Raw genomic sequence first — 24,846 nt, forward strand, 5'->3', positions numbered from 1 at the left:
AATCCTGTTCTCAGTCACAGCAAGAAGGTAAATACCAAATGCCCTCTGGCAGCACCAGTCCGTTTGCTCATTTACGTTCCACCTCCCCTTCTTAGTGTACAACTATACTTTCCTAGTTAACCACCAACCTCATTTACATGTCGTTACAAGACAATGAATACATAGCATTCTTCTGTTGGTTTATAGGTTATTCACCTCATCAATTTTCCTGCATCAGTGGGGTGAATTCCCAATTATCAATGGGAGATGTCCTTTTGTCTTGTCTCACATACACAAGCATTTCAAACAAAACTCAAATAATATACTCGTATAAAGAAACATATTCCACACTAGGGTAAATAAAGCTCACATTAACTTGAATAGAAGTGAAGTAACAAGTATTAGCACATATTTCAATTGGATGTGTAAGAAGCATAAGAACAGTTTCTATACTCAGAAAATTGAATAAACACAACTGCCGTTTCTGGAGACTATAATATTACCGATCCTTGATGCAGTAAAGTGTGGGTGCCAGCAGTCATATGCCTCCTCAAAATAAATGTGGGCAAAACTTCATCATCAGGTCCAATTGTTAGAGATCCAACTAAGCTGCACCCAAATTCCAGTTTGAAAACATAAGTTAGGTCAAAGCCATGACCTGTCAGATCATTTAACAGATTGATTAAGATTTTGTTTAGCATGATAAACTAAATTACTTTCTGCTTCCAATCCACAAATCAACCATTTGCATAACAGGAGAAATTTAGTTGGTGGAAAGGAATACAGCTCTAATTGTTGCCAAAATAGATTAATGAACTCAGGATGGTTAGGCTGCTTTTAAATAAACACAGCTTAAAACACTAGATATCGGCCATATGCAGCATGATAGACCAACTGCCCCCAAACATTGGCAAGAAATGTTCATTTTCTTTTTGGTAGGATGATTTACAACATAAATATGCTTGCCTGCTTGCATGGTGTGACTATCCTTGACTCCATGGGCACATATCCACCGACAACATTTGGCCATCACTGGTATATTCGATCATAACCACCATTGAATTGCCATATAGCCCTCAAATTGCAAGACAGCCTCCTTCGATCCTTCCCTCAGGGGCACCTAGAAGTTCTGCACAAAATCATTGTCAATCACCGCCCCACCCCAATCCTTAGAACATGGACCCAGTGATATAGCCCAAGTCATCATTCCCCTTGCTCGGAAGGCCATCTCTTCCTCCTCGACACTTTATACCTCGACCTCTTTGTACAATGACTGACAGCCAGAAAAACAACCTGAGGTGCTTTCACCGTTCTCTCCCACAAAATTATGCAGGTCTTATACCACATGCACCCCTATTTGCTATAGTCCACCTTCTATAAAGATCGAAAAGTACCAGAAAGGTCACAAAACCAAATGCATATAAGTGCCACCTCTCCTCAACACAAAAGCTTGGACATAACATATCATTGATAAGATCATCAACCCTCCAATGACCTTTGGACAATACAATCACCAAACAAAAGTAGGGATGGCAACGGGGCGGGTTTGGAGCGGATCGGCCCTTTCCGTGACCCGTTCCATGAGTTAGATACATAGATCCATTCCGCTCCATCAACCCTTGATGAGTTTATAAACTTGATCCAAATCCTTTAAATTTTCAAAAACTTGGATCCTGACACACTCCATAAAAACCCATTTAAACTTAAATAAATTTATAAAATCTAAATTTTCATTATTGATGTTATTTTTTTCCAATCCGCCCCTCTCTAACCTGTCCCAACTCAACCTGCTCCATCCTAACCCAACCCGCCCCTAACATATTATATATCTTTGATCTATTCATAGATCTCATCTCATAAACAAATTTTCTGCCAAAATTCCTATATTTCCATGTTTTCATAAAATAATTATAATTAAAAGATCTAATCATTTATTCAAGTGAAAAACCAACAGTGTAGATATATTATGTATATATACATATAACTATTTGTACTTGGAACTTTTGACATATATGGGGCGGGTTCGCGGGACGAAGCAAGAGCAAACCCTGACCCGCTCCATCTCACCAGCAGTAGGGCTGGAACTGAGCCGGATCGGGCCCTACCCCAGCCCGAGCCCGGCCTGAAATAATTTTTCGGACTTCGGACCAGGCTTAGGTTCGATTTTTTTGAAAAAATACAGGCCTGAGCCCGGGCCCGAGAACGGCCCGAGCCCAATCGAACCGGCTTGCATTCAATCGCGGTTCAGCCTCTTCACGCCCAACCACCGCATCCAGCACCACCCGCATCTCCTCCGCCCGTCCGCAGCTCCACCCACGGCTTCTCCATCTCGATCCCCCTCCCCTGACCCCCTACCCCGGCATCCATGGACACGCCCCGCTCGTTGACAGCGATGCGGAAGCCACGGAGGATGGTGCGAACGGTGCCACGGAGGGATGTCGAGAATAGGACGACCTTGGGGCACTTGGGCTCATCAGCGAGATGATTCCAGAGGGGTTTAACGATGGGATGCTTGTCCTTGGCCTTGATCGGGCGATGGTGGTGGTGGTGCGTAAGGGATCGGGGGAGGTAGGGCTTCTTGGAGGTGGAGGTGGGGGAGAGGAGGTTGTCGAGGTCATCCATGAGGTCCCAGGCATTGAGGACGACGGTGGGTGAGGCAGAGGCGGTGGCGAGCTGGGGATCGGGGTCGTTTGGGGTTTCGAGGGAGCCGTAGGAGGTGAGGGAAACGAGATGGATAGACTAAAGAGGGAGAGATGGAAACCTAGGGAGAAGAGGAGGCGGAGGAGCGAGAGGGAAAGGTGGTGCCGTCGGGGAGCACCATCCAACCCATCTCCCTAGGGACAGCGACGATGACCTCGTTGATGTCCGTTCATGCCCGGAGGTTGTTCCCGTGCCGTCGGAGCCCAGACAGAATCCTCGCAGTGATCACCCGCCGGTGTTGCTCCCTAAGCTTCGTCCTTTCCTTCTCCTCCTTCGACCGCGGCTGCCTCATCGCCCCCCTTGCATCATCCCCTCCCCCCCGCCACTGCTACCGCCAATTCTCCTCTGTTGCTCGTAGTAGTGTGGGGGCCCGGGCCGACTTTGGGCCGAGTTTTGAGCTTGGGCCGGGCCAAAGGTCTGCCCGAGCCCGGCCCGAAAGGCATTTTCTATTTTTTGGGCCCCAGCCTAGCCTGAATGGTTTCGGGCCAAGCCCAAAGCCCGACCCGAAGTTGGCCCGGCCCGAGCCCACTTCCAGCCCTAACCAGCAAGTTTGTTAATTTTTTGATCTGGCCCACCCCTTGACCCATTTAACTGATCCATTTATCCGCCCCATCGTGGGCTGGAGCAGGTCGGATTCGCAAGTTACCCGCCCCATTGCCATCCCTAAACAAAAGTCTATCATAGGTATCAGAAGCCAAAAACAAAGCCTACACCCCCCTCTCTCTCCCCAACTTAAAAAAATCTATTATGCATGTGAGCAAAATCTTATAACAAGGTTAGAATTGCCAACCTTGTCCCTTTCAAGAGTCCTTTGTTAGCAAACTATCATTAGATAACATTTGGAAATTTGTGGCAATATCCACTTCCTTTCGATCTAGTCAATTGAACATCTTTTTCTAGGAGCGAAAGTGGTATAGATATTATCCGTCAAATCCATTTTTATATTCAAATTAATTCGGATATGGATAAAAATTTGATGATCCGACTAACATCCGTATCCATATCCGTCAAAAAAAATAGATATAGACATGGACAAACAACTATTCGATCCGTAACTGAATATCCAAATTTACATGTAACCCTCTATAATTTCATATCGCACTTATTAGTTTTTAAGAGAAATATATAACCATATAAACATATTATTAACTTGATTTATCATCTATTTAGTAATATCCATGATTCTATAGTCATAAAGTTTAATTATCTAAGTAATATCCATAATTATATCCATACTTCCAATATCTAAATTGTATCCGTATCCGTTCAAAACAAATATAGATCTGAATTTTTGCATCTGAATAATATCCACATCCGTATTTGTATTTGTCAAATAAAACAAATATAGATATGGATATGCTGGTATCCGATCCGTATCTAATCCAGTTTCAACCCTATCCTCTTCAATCAACTGATTCTAGCATGGGATAACAATTTTACACTCTTTACAATTTCCCATCCTCTTCAGCTGACTGGAGTTGTTTCACTCAGTGACGTTGTACCAATACCCATACTTTTCATCTAAGAATCCTGCTGCTCATTAGAGTCAAACAATTTTCCACCCTCCTCAAAGAACCATCTCCCCACAATCTGTCCCATTCACCAAGCTTACTTGAATAATGATAAGCATTCATTCAAACACATAGCTTAACTGAGAAATGCATTTGTATTAACAAGAACTCCACATTTCTTTAGTAACAGTTGCTAATGATTTAATGGAAAAACTATAACCTGTAACTCCAGTGCCTTACCCTTAAAAAATAACAGTGTATATCATATAGTGCAGATCATTATTCTCTAGAACCACATCCTTCTATTAAAGTCATCATCCCAAACAACACTTTAGGGCATGAAATCGAACTAGGGTAATTATTATTCAGAGAAGCTGTTGGTTTCTTTTTCTTGACCCTGCATTCTTTGGTTTAAAACTTAAACACTTAATCTCCATTTTCATGTTCACAAAGAGAAAGGAGATACAAATTCAATCAAAGTGTTGTTTAATTACCTTTGTTAGAAGGCTCATCTTGAGGCTTCATGGCAGGAAAGAGAAGAACTTCCTGCATTCACATAATTCAATATATCCATTGTGTTATTTGACAATTATTAACAACTATAAATGTCCAGAAGTTAAAGAAATTAACATGAAAAATATTAAAACAGCCAACCTTTATGTTTTGAGAATCTGTAAACAACATCGCTAGCCGATCTATCCCCAACCCCCAGCCTCCAGTTGGTGGCAGCCCATATTCAAGAGCAGTGCAAAATGTTTCATCTAAAGCCATTGCCTCATCATCACCTGATTGTCGATCCTGCAACCATTGCCGCCAGGTCAGAACTACAGGTAGGCAATTTCATGTACCAACAAGCAAGAATCTGAAGTGTGAAATCAATTAACTATACCATTGCATTATTTCAGACATTTCTTTTTTCAAAATTCATAACTCAATGTAGAACAGTACCTTCAGCTGTTCAGCAAAACGTTCACGTTGTACAACAGGATCATTCAATTCCGTGTATGCATCACATACCTGAATATTATATAAAGATAGCGTTAGTCATGAATAAAAATGAAGAATGAGTTTGCAAGCACAAATAAAGATTAACATCACAAACCTCACGTTTGTTAGCAAACAATTCAAACCGCTCAGTCAGGCCTGCTCTTGATCTATGCCACTTGGCTAATGGACTCATTATCTCTGGATGGTTAATAATAAAAGTTGGATTTACACACGTCTCCTCCAAAAAATGCCCAACAAGCTGCCAATCAAATATGAACAGAATTTTAGTTTTGTTTGGATCAATAACTAGGAGCACTACGAATAAGACAAATTAATTTATCAAAATTCAATGAATAAACAGCAAATTACTCTCTTATAGAAATGGAGATTTTCCTTATTTATTAAAGTATATAAACTTTAATATATGAACCATGTATACATGGGTTTCTTGTATATTTTGTTAAGGTTGTGAGCTTTTTTCACTCATCCCCTTCAGTTTTTCATTTTTTGCTCCTCTTGCTATTCTCCTGCATTAATTTCTAAAGTTGGCCAATCAGAAGAAAAATGTGGCATATTACAGTGCAAATACTTCGACATCTCAGGTAAATCCCTTCTTTACAGCTGTTCATTATCAGTCAGAATCTCAGATTTCCTATTGCTAACGATGATAACAAAGCCTAAAGTATAGACCTTGTCCAACAGCCTTGCAGTTGTCTGAGGAGGGGGGCATTTGACATCGAATTTTTCACATGCATCCAACAAATATTTGTTTGCTGCTTCACTTGAAAGATCTTTTGGTATATTGAGGTTGGCCATAGCTTCCAATCCTTCAATCATGTCGATTCGTCTGATGAAAATGCCATCAATCACTTCATATTCGGATGACACTTATATAAAGTGTTGGTCTAACCTGGAATAATAACATATGTGGTTACAAGGCATACCTGAATGGAGGAGTAAAATCAATCTCTATTGGATCCTGGTCCACCCCATTTGCATGATATTTTATTTTACAACTACCTCTTAGCTCTTTGACCATTCCTGTTTGGAATTTTCTGAATAAGTAATCCATAATCATAGCGCCACAGAGGTTCACCTATTTAACCAAGTTAGATTCACAATTTTCAAGGCCACCATTGTGAACTGCATGATGCCCTAATGGCAAAAATACCCCTCCATTTGGAGAAGCATCCAGGTCCAATTCTGGGGCAGTGCATCCACAATATATTAGAAAAAAAAATAGAGAAAAAAAGAGTCATTGTGCTTACCGGATAGCATTTGTTCAGTGAGTGTCATCAAATCATTGTAGTCCGCATAAGCCATATAAAACTCACAGGTAGTAAATTCAGGATTATGAGTTAAATCAATCCCCTCATTCCTAAACTGTTTTCCAATTTCATAAACACGGTCCAGCCCACCAACAACCAGCTCCTTTAGGTAAAGCTCTGGCGCAATACGCATGTACAACGTCATGTTCAGTTCATTGTGATGAGTAACAAAAGGCCTTGCAGCTGCTCCACCAGCAATCATGTTCATCATTGGTGTTTCCACCTGACAATACAAGAAAAATGTTTTAAAATTGAATACGAAAGTGAAAACTCCGGATGATATCAAGACAAGAAAATGTAAGTCCAGAACATAACCTCCAAGAAACCAAGATTGTCGAGGAAACTTCGGATGTAAGAGATAATCTTTGCCCGGGTCTTAAATATTTGCCTAACCTCATGGTTCAACATCAGATCAAGATACCGTTGACGATATCTTGTTTCCTACAAAGGGAGTAGATATTTCAATGGAAGTCAATCAAATATGCATTGATTAACTATGCAACTGAATTGTATGTTCAAGATGATATTCCCCTGGCATTCGGAGTTTTTAAATCATGCTTGAAATATTACTGAAAACAGTGAGATTCAACTAGTAAGTGGCACATATAATCATATAATATTTCGTACCTAAAACAGCATGAAAAAAATGCAAAGAAACTGAAAGAAGCATCACAAATGCAATGTAGATGGATGAACATTATCTCGTGTATCCGAACAATCCAGACTAACGTCATCTAATCAAACTCATCCGGATTGTTCCAAATCATTCGAATGTCAGATTCGGCAGCCTTCTGTTACGAAATCGCGTCTATTACATCCATCCGGCCCAATCGAAGATTTCGAAATACTACTTTTTGAATATAGGATCACTAAGAAACTACTAATATAGACTTTGGAGAGAATATGATAAAGGTGGCAAACCGATCAAGTTGTGGCACATGATACATTTGACCTGATATTTAAAGACTTCAAAACTTACTATGCATTGACTTTAGTCATGATATAACGAGAAAAAGGTACCCCAAGAAGTGTGATTGTAAAGAAAATGTATTAAAGAAAAATAAAAAATAAAAAAAACATCTTCACTGTACATATTGCCTCTTCCCAGCTCCTTGGAAGACAATCTACGCTACCATGACTGGTGTTCAAAATAACAAAGAAATTATTCTTCCAAAGCAGAAAAAGCTTCTTAGCATGATCTCCATTATGCTGTCAGAGTTTTACAGTCCACCTTATAGAGCATCTAATAACAAATCTATGTTCATAAGACTATCCATGACGTACACTATGCTTTCTTCAGACTTCTGACAATTTCATACAGCTTAGTCTTTAATTCACTAGTCATACTTGACTCAACCAGAACCGGGGAAAAAAAACTATCTCATAGTCAAGTTTTCTAAGCACTGAAAGTCTATTTGAGTTTTCACAACAAACATGCCGTAAGAAATAACCATATCTGACAAGTTTTGTCCCACTGATTTGAATCAATTTGGTAAAATCAACAATGTCTGCCATTCTATTATAATGTTGGGCCATATCCTTGGTCTCATAAGTTATCAGATGCCCTTCCTACTAATTTTCATGCAGGTCTTCTTATACTTTAGTCAGAATCAAGTTTATCTTGATTTTGGTATTTTGAGAACTTCATCAAACCTCTATCAGCTCTCCATCTCATTATATATCTATTGGCGCAACTCCAATGCTTTCTTGCATTTTAACATATACAAATTCTTCCATGGCAGTATATTTCTTGTGATTCCATCTTATGTAATATACAACTTCCATCTCTCTTATTGTCCCACGTTATGCAATTCAAAACTCTCTTCGTTGTCTAAGTTTCCCAATCAGTAAAACATATCAAGTCTCCACAAAAATATAGAACTCCTCAAACTTTAGTTTCATATTTATTAAAAAAAGTTAAAAAATAAAACCGTTGTCCTCTGGCAAGGACATTGCATAAAAGAAGTGCATTACCACCTGATCAAGCCAAGCCCTATTCTTTAAATTTGTCTGAACTACTTTATGTTAATAAAATAACTTCCATATTTTACAAGCTTTCCTCAATATTAAGATTGCAAGCAGTAAACAATTTCAAATATACAACTTTTTTACCATATCTTATAAGATAAAATGATTGAGGTTATATTATGTACTATGCATAATAATGTCAACATTACACCCATGAATTATGTTACCACCTTATCCAACCTTTCTAACTTCTTAGGATGGTTTCACATATTCCAAGTACACTAACCATTTTTTTACTTGAGTAATGATTTGAACCCTAAGATTTAACTTAATGTGGACAATCAATGACATCATTAAATTCACAAGAACAGCAAAATCAAACAATTCACACTGAAAAGAACCGGTGGAATACTGGTGTAAAAAACAACTTGGCTAGGCTTTTCTTAGGGAAAAGCATACAGTGCCTTCACAAAAGTGAGGCATAATCCTGATATTCAAACCCTTAAAAGAGAAAAGTCCCAAGAGTGGGAGGCGAAAAGAATAACCCCCTCTCTCAGCATCAGCATCCCCCTCCCAAAAAAAAAAAAGAAAAGAAAAGAGGGAAAACACATGCACTCAAGGCAGTGAAACAAACACATAAACATGCAAACAAGGATTAATAGATGTTCTAACTAAATTGATTAAGAGCATGCCAACCGGAAAACAAGAACCAACCTGTACCAGAAACCCTGCGAACTTAAGAATGTCTAATATCTGGTTCTAATAAACAACCCCTAGATGGTAAAAAATTGTGAGAATATTGAAATTACACGGAAAATATAGTAGAAGTTTCATGCCTAGCTTTTCAAGAATAAGTATTTTAAATGAAGAGGTGTTATCACAACTCTTCATTAAGAAATAGTCATGGAAGCAAGAGCATGAACAAAATTCCCCAGAGGGTGAAAGGTTTTGTGTTCCTCATGGTCAAATGAAGCTACAGGAATATAAGAAGAGCAAAAGTGAGTACAATGGAATGGGTTTGACACTGTTAAGTTCATGATCCCTATTTATCAACACGAATGCAGTCATAAGTATCCAGAGAAAAAAAAAAAAGATATCCCAGTGCACAAAGCTCGCCACTGAGGGGTCTGGGGAGAGCCAAATTCATGCAGCCTCTCCCCCATGTCCGGAGAGGCTATTTCCATCTTTCGAAACCATGATGCTTGGATTACAATGAAGCAACCTGAAACCGGCCTCTAAAATAAACAATGAATATTATAATATGTCATTATTCAAGGCATTATTCTAGGAGAATTTTCAAGCAAACAAGGAAGACTGTAAGAGTTACCTGATCTTTCAAGACATATGTTTCAAGATTCCTTGGCATTCCCGGAACCCACAAATTTGTTGTTTTCCCTTCATTCTTCTGTAAACCAAGTTGAAATCATTTGCATAAAAAGAAAGGAATATCCACATGATAACAAGTCCATTAAACAATATAATATGCTAGTGTGAAGGTTTTCATATTTGCATATTTTTCACCTTTGCACCAGCATTATCAGCACCGAGGGCAGATTTCTGTCTTGGCATCATGTGAAGGCAAGGGGATAGGACAACAAACTTCTTTGGAAAGACACTAAGCTCTCCTCTTTTACTCTTTCCTGTAGCATAAGAAAGAAGACCTTCACTCACATGACAACAAAGCTTGTTTCTTTGGAGAAGATAGCATAACTCTTAAATAAAAAAAAGGGGGAGATTCCTGCACTGATCAGTTAATGGTCCATCCTAGAGTCACCTAGTCTGTTGCTCCAGCACTAATGGTGGCACCAGTTACTACATTTTTCACATACAGGATCTATTACTAGCAAATTGAAATACCCATATTATGTGTCACACACATAACATGTGAAGGTAAAGTTATTCTTATATAATTAAAAGTTGTTGACATGGCAACTAGGCTCACGAATAAGTCAATCAAAACTAAGCTATTCACCAATAATATTAGGTGATATAGCTTAGCCAACTACTTCAATGTTATGTGCATCATTTTCTCTCCTACTCCTCAACTTATGAAGCCAGTAAGATGTGTGAAAAAGGCTAAACTATTCTGCATAAAATAATTATTGTGTATTTGCACTTGCATAAGTACATCAATTAAAACATTGGGATCAATGGAGAAATAAATCACAGACAGTGCTTGGCCTGACTGGTCAAGATGTCAAAAATTTCGTTAGAATGATTTACACTATCAGGATTACTAGTTTCCTTCATAACTTTAATTTATTAAAAATCCAGTAGCATCTGTGTTCACCAAAAGAAGATGAAGATGAAATTCATTACTTAATAGTCTTCTGACTGCACAAAGCAATAATAGACCCAACAAAATGGAGATGTCAAAAATTCGCATGGTATCTTCTGATTGGAGATCCATAATATGGTGGTACCCTTGTCCCCTTCTTTGCTGCTGAAAGAAATCCCTTTGAATAACCTTAAACTATGCCAGAATATAGACAAGGGAATTGAGGATGGATGTATAATACACCAGGCAACTAGATGCTACTGCATTAATCAGAGAAGCGTACCCCACCTCTGATTAAAGTTTTACATTACAGTATTTCAATCATCTCCTTATTTCTGGGCTTCACCATTAGGCCCTTATTTTGTCTACAAACAAGAATATCTCAATCCACATTCGTAGAATGGCACACAAGAAGAGAAGGCTACTAGAAGAATCAAAAACGGCAAAAGGAACTAGCTAAATGCAAAAAGATAGAAATGGATCCTCAGAATTTAATCATATAGAAATGGATCCTCAAAACTCAATCACAATACAGTGCACTTAGCCCATAGGCATCTTATGATTCTTATCAATCTTATGTCCAAAAAAATAAAAAAAACAACTTTACCTGAGCCTATTACCCCCCACACAATTGTCAGAGAACTGCTACATACTGCACTTGAGCCTTGCCATCCAATCAAAATAAGAAAGAGGTAAACTGAAGATTACCAGATTATCCAAACTGTTCCCAAGAGGGGTAAGCATACATTAAGGATGAGACATACGATCAACGCCTCTATAACCTTTCTGAACAACCACAACTCTTTTCCCCTCTCCTACACAATCTAAAACTAGTATCAATCAACATTTTACTCCATGAGAAAAGGCATCCTCTGTCAAAAGCCATTGCTAGAATATAATAACTCCATAGAAACACTAATATCTTTATATAAGGAGCTAGAAACCAAAGTGCAAGTCTTTATCCACGATAATCTTGCTTGTGATAAACCAAAACTAACTTAATATTGTGAAGCACTTTTAGATTTTTTAAAAAGGTAAAGGAAAAAGAAATCCAGCATTAGTAATCAAAATTGAACATTTATGCATTCCATAGCATCAACAATGAAGAATGTTACTATAACAGAAAAATAAAAATATAGAGGTTGGGTAACATCTAAGAATCTATTTTTCATATTTTTTTGATCTTCAATGGTTTTGCAACCACAAACAGAAAACAAGAATGTATAAGAAAAAAATCAAAAGCTGGGAGAAGAGCCAAATGCATGCAAAACTTGCACTGTCAGAGGTCTATTATCACCAATTCCAATCAAAAAGCAGACAGTGCAGTCTAAGCTATGTATAAGAGTCTAAGAGTTGTTTTATCTTGACATATAATCCTACCTAAATTCCCTAGGAGTTAGAAATTACTTTTTTTTTAACTTGAGCATTTTACAATCAAATAGACCTATCTTACTTTGACATACATGCACATCCCCAAACAGCTTTGCAAGTTATCATCAGTGTAATCAAAAAGAACAATTAAATCAACATATTTTGAAATTCATATATGCAAAATCTCTTAAGAACTATCTGTATCTACTGCATGGAAAGTAAATATGGATGATATCTATTGCTGTAGAACCACAATGCCAAATATACAATTGTATTATGAATTTCATCATCAGCAATTTTTTAAGTTCAAAATAGATTCTCTTCACTAAAATTTATGTATAATTCCTTTTCTCCTACATTTTTGTCACCAGAAAATTTTGTTTTTACATACCAAAAAAGAAGCCACAATAGTGTCTTAAGCATTGAATCAACGTGTTACTGTACACTAAAATGATAGCACTTACATATGGGACTCATGGATGTAGGAATGTAATTGCAAACTCACGAACCTGGATATCCACATATACCAACAATATCACCACGTTTCACACCGGCATGGTATCTGGCAAATTCAACCTCATCCATGTCTGAGTCCCTAATAAACATATTAGCCAATATGGTTAACATACTATGTAAAAGAAAAGCAAGCATTCATATAACTTTTTTTTCCATATAGCCACCTACACTAATTGGATTCATAAATGGTGATTCGACACCCATTTTGTACGTTATATTTGCAGGAAAACATAATATACTCACATACAAAAGCACAGCCTGGAGCGGTAGTAAAGCAATCATTTCATTATATACAACAAAACCAACAATTAAATATTTACAGCAAAAGAAGTGAGTTATAAAGCAAAAGGGACTGTATAGCATGCATGTAATTCAAATAATAGTTTCATCTGTGGTATGTACCATTACTCTTCTTCTCAGATAACATTACCAATAACACTGCTATCGCTAAAATGAACAGGAGAGAGGGTAAAACAATGAAGGCCTAAATATTTGAATAATGTCCATATGCAACAAGCAAATGTTGCATGTCAATCTTCCTATAGAAACACTTAATATGACCTAATCCTATGTGTTATGGGAACCACATATACCCGATAAAAGTGTCACTGCCTTTAGATGCAAGATGCATTTTTATGTAGTGAAGGGGAAAACAATCTTGATTTGATGGCTAATATGAGTTGGGAAGTCATCAATCAAGTTTAAAATATTGTATTTTCTGCTAATTAAATGACCAAATCTAATTTTGAGGTTTTAGTGGGGTTATTTGCTAATGTTGGGTTCTTAGAATTTAGATGATAGAGCTTTAAGCTTACAAGTTGTCATGGTCATTGTTACGGCCAAGGGCTCAAGGCTCGACATGTGAGATATTGTCTGCTCTGGTCTATGAGCCTCACGGTTTTATCCTTCAATAGGCGCCTCATGTGGAAAAGATGGTCCCTTCCTATATAAACCAAAATCTTCCTTGACTCACAACCAATGTGGAACTAATGATGCCCTCCCTTTTACACCACAACATAGCCCCCTAGTCAAGGAAGAATCTATGTACGGATGGGAGGCGTTCTCCATATTTTTACCACAACCCCTCAGTAAAGATGTCTGTGTACGGATGGGTGATGTCCTCCTTATTTTTACCACAGACTAACGTACAGGCAAGAAGAGCCCCACAGTTGTAGGAATGATCCCCTACTACTGTTGCAGTCAAAGGCTCATGACTCGACACATGAGGTATTATCCACTCTAACTCATGAGCTTAATAATTTTGTCCTTCAAAAAGCACCTCATACGGAAAGAATGGTCCCTTTCTATATAAGCTCGAGTCCCTCTTGACTCACAACCAATGTGAAACTAATGATTGCCACCTAGCAATCCCTGGTGAACCGTGATGACCTTCGAACTCGAGGTTTCACCTAGTCCAAGGGGCTCGGACGTGTCTTTCTACCTAAAGGAATAAGGATGCAACACATGTCCCCACAATATCGGCACCACTGACTTGAGGTACTCTATTCGTCCGACCTAACACTAGTTCGGACTTGAGAGTAGGGGGCATATGATACGGAGAGAAATTTTTTCTTCAATTTTGACCGACCTTAATTCTGACCGACGCTTGTTCTGGCCGACTCTAACCCTGGCCGACCATAGCCTCAACCAACCCATGGTATCTTCGAAGCCAACCCAGTACAGCATTTCAGGAAACTTCAATGCCGAATATACTCATCCAATTTACTCAAGTCAATGAGGCTACGAAATTCTTAGAACAACTTGCCCTTAGCGGATAAGAAAAGAGGATAACAACATACCTCTCCAGATAAGGCATGACATCATAATTGTATTCCGCTCAAAAAGGCAAGACTAACAACTAGATACTCCTGATTTTGCATGACACTTCCATCCTCATCTATAAATAGAGGGCCAAGGGAAACCCTCGAGGTATGCAATCTCTTTCTCCAACACACGCTCCTTCCTATCTCTTCCCTAGTTTCTTGACTCGAGTATCGGGAGGTCTCCACCAAAGTCAACTCCAGTCAAGAACTTGTTTTACAAGTCGATCCGTTGCCATTGAACGCCCCCTACGCCTCTTCTCTAGCTGATCCGGCACCGACCAAGAGACTAGGAGCAACAGTCATTATTCATAGGATGCACCAACTTTTAGTCATGGGATCACAACTATAGGTCCTCATATCTCCAGTTAATATCAGTCAAGGCCACAGCAGTTCTTTACAGCAGATCAAAAGAGACAAATCATAGTGGCCAAACTCGTGCTTTTCCCCATTCTCTTGACTGCGAGTCTCTGACAAAATCTTTTTCTCATTTACCTGCTCTTTCCTTTTTTTCTTTTCTTAAAAAAAGTATAGAAAGAGACCATCTGTCCATGTTCAGAGGGCCATAATTGTTTATCTTTTTCTGGAAACAACAAATAGATGCCTTTTAACACCTTTGATTGGTCTTTTAAATCTTTACCTCATTGTTGAGCTGAGGAATTTCACTAACTTGTGGAAATTCAGTGCAAATAAAAAGAAAAATTAGATTTATGATAATCTGTCATAAGATCAGAGTAGTAAAACACTCTAGTATGAATGGAGTCATGGTCTTGATCTTTGATCTCAAGCTGCATTTGATTTTCATGTTGAAGTAATGGTAACCACGATGCCACAATGGCGAAAACTATAAACTATCTTATCACATATGTTAATTCAATATTGAAGATTTTCTATATAATTGTATATACTAGCACAACAACTGCTAAACATGTTATTCATTCATCAAGCTGGATGGCCAAGGTGCACTTTCTATTGGAGGTAAATGTATTTTAAGATGCCAACATGAGTAGGAAAATGATATCTAATGTAAATTCGGAAATGGAATAAAGCAAAGGGCAGATGTAGCAATTATAAACAATTATGCAAGACGAGTTACAGAAAGTACTATGATTAGCACAAAAGTAATTCCATACAAGAAGTTTGTTCCAATGACATTTAGTACTTAGATTTATGATATCACAACACAAATGTACAAATGAAAAAAAAAAAAACATATAGATGAATTTATCTTGGTCATTCATACCTAGCATCAGCCATGACTTGAACTTTAACACCGCCACCATACAAGTCATAAAAGTAAAGCTTGGATGAAGAAGTACGCTTGTTCATAATTCTCCCTAACATCAGGCAAACCTTTTTCATTAACATAGCCTACAAGCATATCTATAAAAGATGGAGGTATGCAAGGCAAACAAGTTTCTAAGTAAATATTCCATGAAAAAAGTACCCGCTAAATTGACTTCAACATCCTTGAGGTGCTCCCCATCGCTCAAACTTCCATACTTCTCAACATACTCCACAACGGACATGGATACATGAAACTTATGAGGGTATGGATTCACTCCACCTGCCTTCAGGGATGCAAGGACCTTCAGCCTATTCTCATAGTATTGCTGCAATCAAATAGTAGAACAATTTAAATCCCCATTCTATCAGACCGAAGAACTTCCTTGAACTCTCATCATCATCATCAAAAAAAAAAAAAAAAAATCCCAAATTCTCTCAGAGGACAGAAAGAAAGTGCAGCAAAACAAACCGTAGGGTCCATATCTTCATCTTCTGCAGCAGCTGGCTTTTGAGATTGCGAATTCGCCATAGCCGCGGCCTAAAAAATGGCAAGAAACAGCAGCAATGAGTGAAATTTCGGAGAAAAATCGATAGAACCATATAAAAGTATCCTAGCAAGGAAGAAGAAGTTTTTGTTGGAATTCAGTCGCATGAAGCCGTGAAACTAAAGAAGGAAAGGAGAGATTTTTATTAGGGTAACGTTATCAAGAATAGATAAGGAGGGACCTTCTTCTTCTTTTCTTCCTCTTTGAGCCGCTTCTCCTCTTCCTTCTGCTTCTTCTTCAACTCCTTCTTGAGAGCGCTGAAAGAGGCAGAGAAAGATATGTACGAAATAAGAGATGGAAATGGATGGAAGAAGAGCTCTAGAAAGAAGGAGACCGCGACAGAGACAATACTTCTTGCTGGGGGCTCCGGCCGAAGATGAGTCCATGGAGAGGCCGCCAACGCTTTCCACCGCTGCTTCGACTCCGTCCGCCATTAGAGATGGAGAGAGAGACGACGCCTGCGGCAAGAAGGAGGTCGATGAAGTGGAGATGGCCGCCGGCGAAAGCAGAGAAAAGGATGGCGTTTGCTCTAGGAAGGGTTTTGTTCCGCCCCCGCGGGATGCTTCGAGGAAGGCTTTGAGTTCATCCTCGCCGTTCAAGTGGCTTTACTATTTACCCCAACTACATTCTTCTCTGTTGAAAAATTCTTGAATGACTCATGACTCATGGCTTTTTTCCCCTTTGGACGAATGGTTTACTTAATTGAACCAGTCAAAAAAAAAAAAAAAAAATGAATAAGTTACAAGAATTCCTCTCAAAAGGGATAATTTACATAAATTTTATCAAATTTTTGAATATTATTAATGTAATTGATTGGCAACTCGAATCGAAATTAAAATCAAAATTGATTGGAATGTGAATTGGAATAATCGTATTTCTAAGTATGTTTGGTTTGAAAACTACTATTTGAATAATAGAAAAGGGTGGAAATTGAATTTGAGAGACTTAGGATATTCCCTTTAGAATCGAAATGAAATTGAGATTTTCTGCAACCAAATGATTGAAATAGAAATTATTTATTTTTATTTTTATTTCAAAATCTAACGTTCACAAACTAAACATGCCTTATATCCGATAAACCTATGGATTACAACCTAGTATTTACTATGATTGCTATTACTGATACATTTTTGTGGTTTTTTTATTACAATATTATTTGTTGCATGTACATGAACTATTTGAACTTCATTAGGGTTTATATCAATGATCATACTTTTTGTTTAGTAATAAATGGATATAAATTTGAGTCTTAGATGGACAATCCATATATTTGACCCTAGGTAATTATAGTGCGAATGTTCTTCCTCTCATTTCAAAGAAAAGAGCTATGTGAAAATCCTAGCTTACCAAATTGATAACGTATTTTTTCGATATATCAGGTCGGATCTTATCTTTTTGCATTGGAGGATGGGTACCACCTACTGTATATTATAAAAAGAATTTTATTATTTTTGTTAATTAACATAATTATATATCCATAATATTCTTTTTTGATATTTAAATCTCTGACCATAATTAAATTACTCTTGAATACCAAACTTGCAGTTAAAGTGAGCCGGCGTTGGTCTGCATCTTTGCAAACTGGCCAGCTAGCTATCCCTTGGTTAGATGCTAGAACTCTGGATTTAAAGCTGTACCATCGTCAAGATATTCTCTAGGTTTGCTAGTGAATACTACGTGCCTTTTCATTTTAAATTTTGGATTAATCTCGCCAAATTTTGATGGTCAATCAATATTTCCATCTAATGCAGTTGCAAATCCCAAGCCATGAGCAATCCTTGATGTAAATCTTTGGTCTTTGCTTCCAGGGAGTTTCTTGCCCTCGAATAATCTACAAATGCTCCTAGCAAGATCTTGCTTCTTAGTGCTCCCCTCGGTCCCGCTCTACCAAACCCATGATGCAAATGAACATAAATGAACAAGTAATCGGGTACTTTCTTAGCGTTTATAATCCTGCATTTTGTGATTTGCCATTATAGAAGAAATCAAAAATCTCCCTGCCACTAAATAATTCATGCTCCATGGGTTTTTGATATACAATTTGAGGCCATGAAGTTGACAAGCTAAAATATGAAATGGTTTATAATTTTTACCATAAGCCCCTTTACATCTGGAATCAAGCAATATGGACACTTGTTATGGTGCCACTTCATTGGTTTTGGGAGAACGCAGCAGATGGATGTGATAAAATCGAAGTCAGTGATGAGCAACATTTCATCACCATGTAGTTGATTTGTGATGGGTTATTCTAGGACTTACACTTCCCAATGATTTCCACTCAATGTAATCATGACCACCAAATCATGTTCCAGTTGTTTTGGAGTCTGGTTTATATAATGAAACTCTTAGTTCGATTAGGGACTCGGAAATGGCGAAGAAAGAAGCAGCAGGATATCACAAATATTTAAGGGCTCCCATAAAATACCAAATACTCAATTACTCATAGGTACTTCTGCTAATTGTTATTTACGCCATGTTTAAACAAGTCCCAGCAAGCTAGGTGACGAGACTCGTTTTAGTATTAAGAAAAATTACATATGGAGCCCTGGAAATAACAGATAACTCTTCTATATTGAGTTTGAAGTTTAAAGAGTCACACTACTCCAATACTACTCTACCATAAATATATCTAATAAGATAAGAAAATAAAATGTTACGAAGAGAAGGAATAATATCATGGTTCATCCAAATGACTTTACTCAAGTGCTCCGCTGCATAAAAAGCAACTTAATATTCGATTGGATTTGTTTTCATATTTAAATCTATCTGGGTATGGATAGAAATTTGAACATTCAACTAATATCTATATGCATATTCAGATCCATCAAAAAAAAATAGATATGGATATAGATAGACAATTATTCGATCTATATCTGAATATCTGATTCTATTTCTAATTTTATTTAATTTTATATATCACTCAACAAATTTTTAAAAAAATATATAACCACATTAACATGTTATTAATTTGATTTACCATCTATTTAATAATTTCTTTGATTCTGTGATCATAAAATTTAATTATCCAACTTATATCTATATTTATATCCATACTTTTAGTATCTAATTTATATCTATATTTATTTAAAATAAATATGGATATAAACTTTTACATCCGAATAATATCTATATTCGTATCTATATTCATCAAATAAAATCGAATCCACATCTAATCTGACTTTTATGAATTTTTTTTAATTATGGACTACCATTAATTAATTATTTATTTTATTTTAATTATTTTATTTTATTTTATTAAAAATAAACTAATTATATGATCCAGATTAATGGACATGCATATAAGCCCAACTTAAACTCATGATGACAGGGCCTGTTAGGATTAGTTTTAAATGGCTAAGTCCTCTTTTTACTTCTTATAAATATCATAAGATTAGTTCTCAGACTTACCCCCCATCGAATAGCCATCTGTTAAGAGAAAGCTGAAGAGAAGGACTTAGCTTTTGATGTTCGTTTGAACATCTATGATTGATCAATTATTCGTAATCTATGGAGAACATATGCATGCATCCTAAATCTTGATTTATGAATCTCTTACATATGAAGATCTATTCTTGAATGATAATTTTTGTATCCTAATCTTCTACATAAGATATATAAAAAAATCTCAATAATTGGTATTAGAATGATATTTTTTGTAGGGGATTAGAATCAAATAAAGAATTAATTTATTTTGAAACAATCAATAAAAAAAAAGAAGATAAAGAAGAAGAATGATGGATCTCCATGGCTATGCCCTCATCTCCTTTTCTTCTCACTAGCTGGACCAATCTCCAGAGCGACCGGGATGAATCAATGCTCAGGGGCTGGCATTTTTCATTCGGATCCAAGGATCCAAACAAGAACAATCAAGAATAAAAAAAAAGGGAGGGGCAACGGTTCCCACCCCCATGCCCTCCTCCTTCTACCTTGTAGTGACCGCAGGGGGTCCTTGTGCACAGGCTGGTGGCGATCCTGACGGCCATCGGCGACCAGGAGGAGCCAACGGTGAGGGGACGGCAATCTCCATCCCAATCTATGGATACAAACAAATAAAAAAAATAGAAAAAGGGGTGATCGGTTAGTGGTTCACACCGTCGTGCCCTTCTCCTCCTCCCTTACTACCACCACAGGCGGCAGTTCGACTAGGAAGCATGGTGATTCGGGCAAGCGACGGCATCGGACGTGGCTCGCTGACCGATCGGTTATCCACACAAAAAAAGAGGGGTCATGGGATCCCACCTTAATCGGTGGTAGGCGGCGGTGTGAAGCCGGCGATCGATGGCCATGGGCAGAGAGAGGTCGATGGTTCACCTATTGAGGCCTTCTACCAGCCGCTTGACCGGAATCAGATGAGAAGGGCATCAATTTTGACCCCTTCTTCAGTGGACAATCATGAGGGAGAAGGCTTTAACGGGTTTCGGATTTTGGGTTTTAACCTAAAATCTGAACCCGATTTGTTTCATTTAGTTATAAGATATTTTTTATTTTAGTCCTTGCTGAATACAAAATTTGATTTCAATTTAACAAAAATTATATTTTAGTCCCTATAATGTAATTTATTGTATAAAGATCCTTGTGTTACTGTTTGGCTCCTACTGAAGTTTATTATTTCATAATAGTCCTTCAAAATTTTAGTTTAGTCCTTCACAAAGGTTTATTTCTAATGATAGTTCTCAGAAAATTAATTTTGATATTTTTATAAATGTGTGACATAATATGCCAGTTTATGAAATATTTTCTGAGACATAATATCTTAAAAAATTATTTTGGCATGTGATAGATCCTCTGATAATATATACTTTTCCTAATATAATATTATATATATATATATTACTTTTAGTTTTCTTTTAGGAGGTTAAATAGGTTAAAATATAAATTATTTATTTGAGCTATATAAATATGTTACTGTAGCTTTGGAATGTGATATTATGCTATAATATGATCAATGGGGTGCATGTTGTTATCCAATTCTGAACTTGATCGTTTAAGGACATATATATGGCTAAAGTATGCCAATTTATATTTATTTATGCATTTATTTCTCTATATAGATAAATTTGTGGATTAGTATGAATATTTATCATGAAAGTGGTTTATTTGTATCAGTCCATGGGATTTTTCATCATGAGAGGAATATTTTCTGGTTATGGCATACAATCACCTACCCAAAGGGGGTTATTATGTGTTTTAACTGGGAATTACATGGAGTATTGTGTCGTGAGGATGCTCTAGCTTTCAAAATTTGATTAAGGATAGACTTCTAAATGCTAGGATATTTCTTCTTGTGGCTTTATGTGAACAACACTTATGTATATTATATATTCTGCCCAAATATATTCCACCTAAAGGAGAATATGTGATATTGTATTTGGATTCTTATTATAGCTTATATTGTTTATGTATATACCCATTGACTAATATTTTGTATTTCTGCTATTTGATTGTACAGTTTCATTTAGTGTGAATAATAACAATATTATCATTAAGGTCTTGATTGGATCTTATAAGAGGTGGAAGCAAGATATAGAATTTGCTCTTGAGATTGCTGATATTGACCTAGTATTGTGTGTGAATAAATCTGATGATCTCAATGATCAGAGTCCACTTGAACAAAACGATCATTTTGCCAAATAAAAAAAATCTAATAGGCTTAGCTTGATTACTATTAAGAGGTCTGTTTTTGAGCATCTTCTGAGTGGCCTACTAAAGACCAATAATACTAAAGAATTGATCGATGCTATAGGACAGAGATACCTTATGTCTGAGATGCTGAGTCTGGATGCCTAATGAAAAAATTGACAACCATGAGATATGACAATATTGGGGGTATTAAGGAATATATTCTAAAATAGTTCATCTCCAAATCAAGCTTAAGGGTCTCAAAATTGAACTGTCTAATTCTTTTCTTATGCCTCATGCTTTGAATTTCTTATCTGCTAAATTATTCCAGATCAAAACTGCCTATAATTCTTTGAATTAAATCTGAAGTGTTAATAACTTGATCACCAAATATATTACTGAGGAAGAAAAGTTTAAGAAAGAAAAGAGTAAGAGTGCCCTTCTTTTTATCTAATCCAAACCCCATTCTAGCAAGATTTTGTGAATCAAAAAAGGTGTAAACCTACTGCTCCTAGACAGTCTCAGAGTGTTAAAGAACATGGTAACAACTCTGGTCAGAATCATTCTGTAGGAGACCCCAAAGCTGCCATTGAAAAAAATATCAAATATTTTTACTATAAGTAGAAAGGTCATAAAAGGAATCAGTGCCATAAGTTCAAGTCTTGTATAGAAAAGAAAGACAAACAAAAAGATAAGCCCTAGCTCTTGCTTGTTGTGAGTCAAACATATACAATATCCCTGTTGATTCCTGGTGGATCGATAGTGGTGCTACAACTCATGTTGTCATTTCTTTATAGGAATTCATAAGCAAGCAGAAACCAAGTTTGACGGAGGTCAAGTTGAAAGTAGAAAATGATCTTGAAGTTGAAGTAGAATATATAGGAGTTGTCAAGTTATCTTTAGAGTCTCATTTTGAAATTATTTTAGAGAACACCTTTTATATACCTTCTTTTAGATGGAATTTGATTTCTTTTTCCTCTTTAGATAAGTTTAGATTTGGTTTTGATTTTCATGATGGAAAAGTTAATTTGATGATGAACTCTCAGATTGTTGCTTATAGTATTCTGAATAATGAATTATATAAATTATGTTTAGCTCATGATAATCCATATGCTTTTTTAAATATTGAGAATGTAGTTACAAAGTATTCTAAGATTAAAGATAGATGCTCTATATTGTGGCACAAGCACTTAGAGCGATATCTAAAGAAAAAATTGATAGATTGATTAAAGATGATATCCTATCCACCTTAGATTTTGGAGATATGAAGACTTATATTGATTGTACTAAAGGTATATTGACTAAGACTAAAAAGAAAGGGGTGATTCGTAGTTTAAGCCTTTTGGAAAATAATTCATACTAACATTAGTGGACCTTATTCCTTTACAATCTGTGGTTATAAATACTTCATCATGTTTATTTATGATTTTTTTCAATATAATTATCTTTATTTAATTAAAAAAATTAGATGCTCTTAAAAAATTAAAAATCTTCAAAATAGAAGTCGAAAAATAATTATGAAAGGTCATCAAGATTGTAAGATCTGATCGTGGGGGTAAGTATTATAGCAAACATGATGTGTCAGAATAGCATATTGGTTTATTTGTCAAATACTTAACAGGATTATGGGATTGTTGTCCAATATACCATATTTGATAGCCTTGAGCAGAATGGTATGGTCGAGAAACATAATCACATCCTTAAAGATATGATAAGGAACATGATGAGTAAGTTTAACTTGTCAGAATATCTATGGGATGAGATATTTAAAACTATCTTGTATATCCTTAACAGAGTTTTTAGTAAATCTATGCCTAAAACACATTTCGAACTTTAGACTAATTGAAAATCTAACTTAAACCATTTTTAGATTTGAGATTGTCTTGCAGAAGTAAAAATATATATCCGATAGAGAAAAAGTCTGACTTTAGAATCAATCATTGTTATTTCATTAGATATCCAGAACATACTAAAAGCTATAGGTTCTATAGTCCTGGGAGAGATAACAGAATTGTAGAATCACTTGTTAGATATCTGCCCTAGAAGTCAATCGAACTGACACATTAATTCTTTTTAGAACATAATTTTGTACTTGATCTAATCAATTAGGATAGTAAATTTTATTCATGTAGTGTATATGTCTATGAAAATCATCCAATAAATTAATAGATGATGATACATATTCTCAAGAGTTAAAAATTTGAGACATGTGTCATTGATAGTTAATTCCTAAATTACTTTCGATAGAAGGATCATCATGGGGATGATGATTGATCCGATAAAATTGATGTACGGATCATTTTTCTTAGGATAGACAAGTCTCAAATCTACAGTGTGGAGATACTGGAGTGAGAGTATATATGTATTAGAAAATAAAAGTATCGAGTATGACCAACATTAGAAGTCATTTGGATATCTACTCACTTATCAGTGACATTCTCGATGCTGTAGTTGTGTGAGTGGTTCTTAGACCTGTAAAGCTTTGACTATTCATAATGAGGTTGCTGTAGTTTGACTACACTATAACTTGATCTCCTAGTCATACAAAATTTTAATATGTATGTTGGCTACAGTAGATTCATTGGAGGAAAATGATGTGTACCAAGATGAGATCTATCGATCTTAGTAGGAAAGGAGTAGTTCTATGTGATTTATGATATTGAGTTTGGAAGACCTTGGCCAGGACAGTATGAATGATGGAAAAGAGTTTCCATCAGATTTTATAAATGAACTCAAATCGAATAAATTTTATATATGATAGACGATGAAATTTAATGAGTTTTTCATGATCTCCGTCTTGTCGAGACTCACGATAGAGAAACTGAATCGTACAGTAACTACACCTAGAGGTTCATCCCTTTGCTCTGCTGGATTGCCACTACATACAGTTAGGCATCACTGGTAGATTGTGGGATCAATAAAAATTATTTTGATGGT

General features: G+C 36.5%; 1 protein-coding gene across 2 annotated transcripts; it reads right to left on the reverse strand.

Annotated features, from left to right (window-relative positions):
- Window positions 1–330: 330 nt before the first annotated feature.
- On the reverse strand, window positions 331–16,857 carry LOC105034218 (lysine--tRNA ligase). Of its 2 annotated transcripts, XM_010909269.4 has the most exons (17): window positions 16,642–16,856; window positions 16,472–16,547; window positions 16,215–16,283; window positions 15,906–16,071; window positions 15,702–15,795; window positions 12,632–12,717; window positions 9,995–10,113; window positions 9,801–9,878; window positions 6,821–6,946; window positions 6,446–6,728; window positions 6,122–6,218; window positions 5,868–6,024; window positions 5,293–5,436; window positions 5,139–5,207; window positions 4,845–4,988; window positions 4,685–4,736; window positions 331–588 (listed from the first exon to the last, which is right to left on the reverse strand). In XM_010909269.4, exons 1-17 carry the CDS (start codon window positions 16,722–16,724, stop codon window positions 584–586), a joined length of 1,848 nt encoding a protein of 615 aa, XP_010907571.2. In that variant the 5' UTR covers window positions 16,725–16,856; the 3' UTR covers window positions 331–583. The 2 variants fall into 2 exon arrangements, 1 of the variants encoding a protein (XP_010907571.2); XR_002163581.3 differs by lacking the exons at window positions 331–588; window positions 4,685–4,736 and having other exon boundaries at window positions 4,909–4,988; window positions 5,298–5,436; window positions 16,642–16,857.
- Between the last annotated feature and the right edge of the window lie 7,989 nt (window positions 16,858–24,846).

The sequence above is a fragment of the Elaeis guineensis genome, chromosome 8 (genome assembly GCF_000442705.2).
Source record: "Elaeis guineensis isolate ETL-2024a chromosome 8, EG11, whole genome shotgun sequence".
Lineage (NCBI taxonomy): Eukaryota > Viridiplantae > Streptophyta > Magnoliopsida > Arecales > Arecaceae > Elaeis > Elaeis guineensis.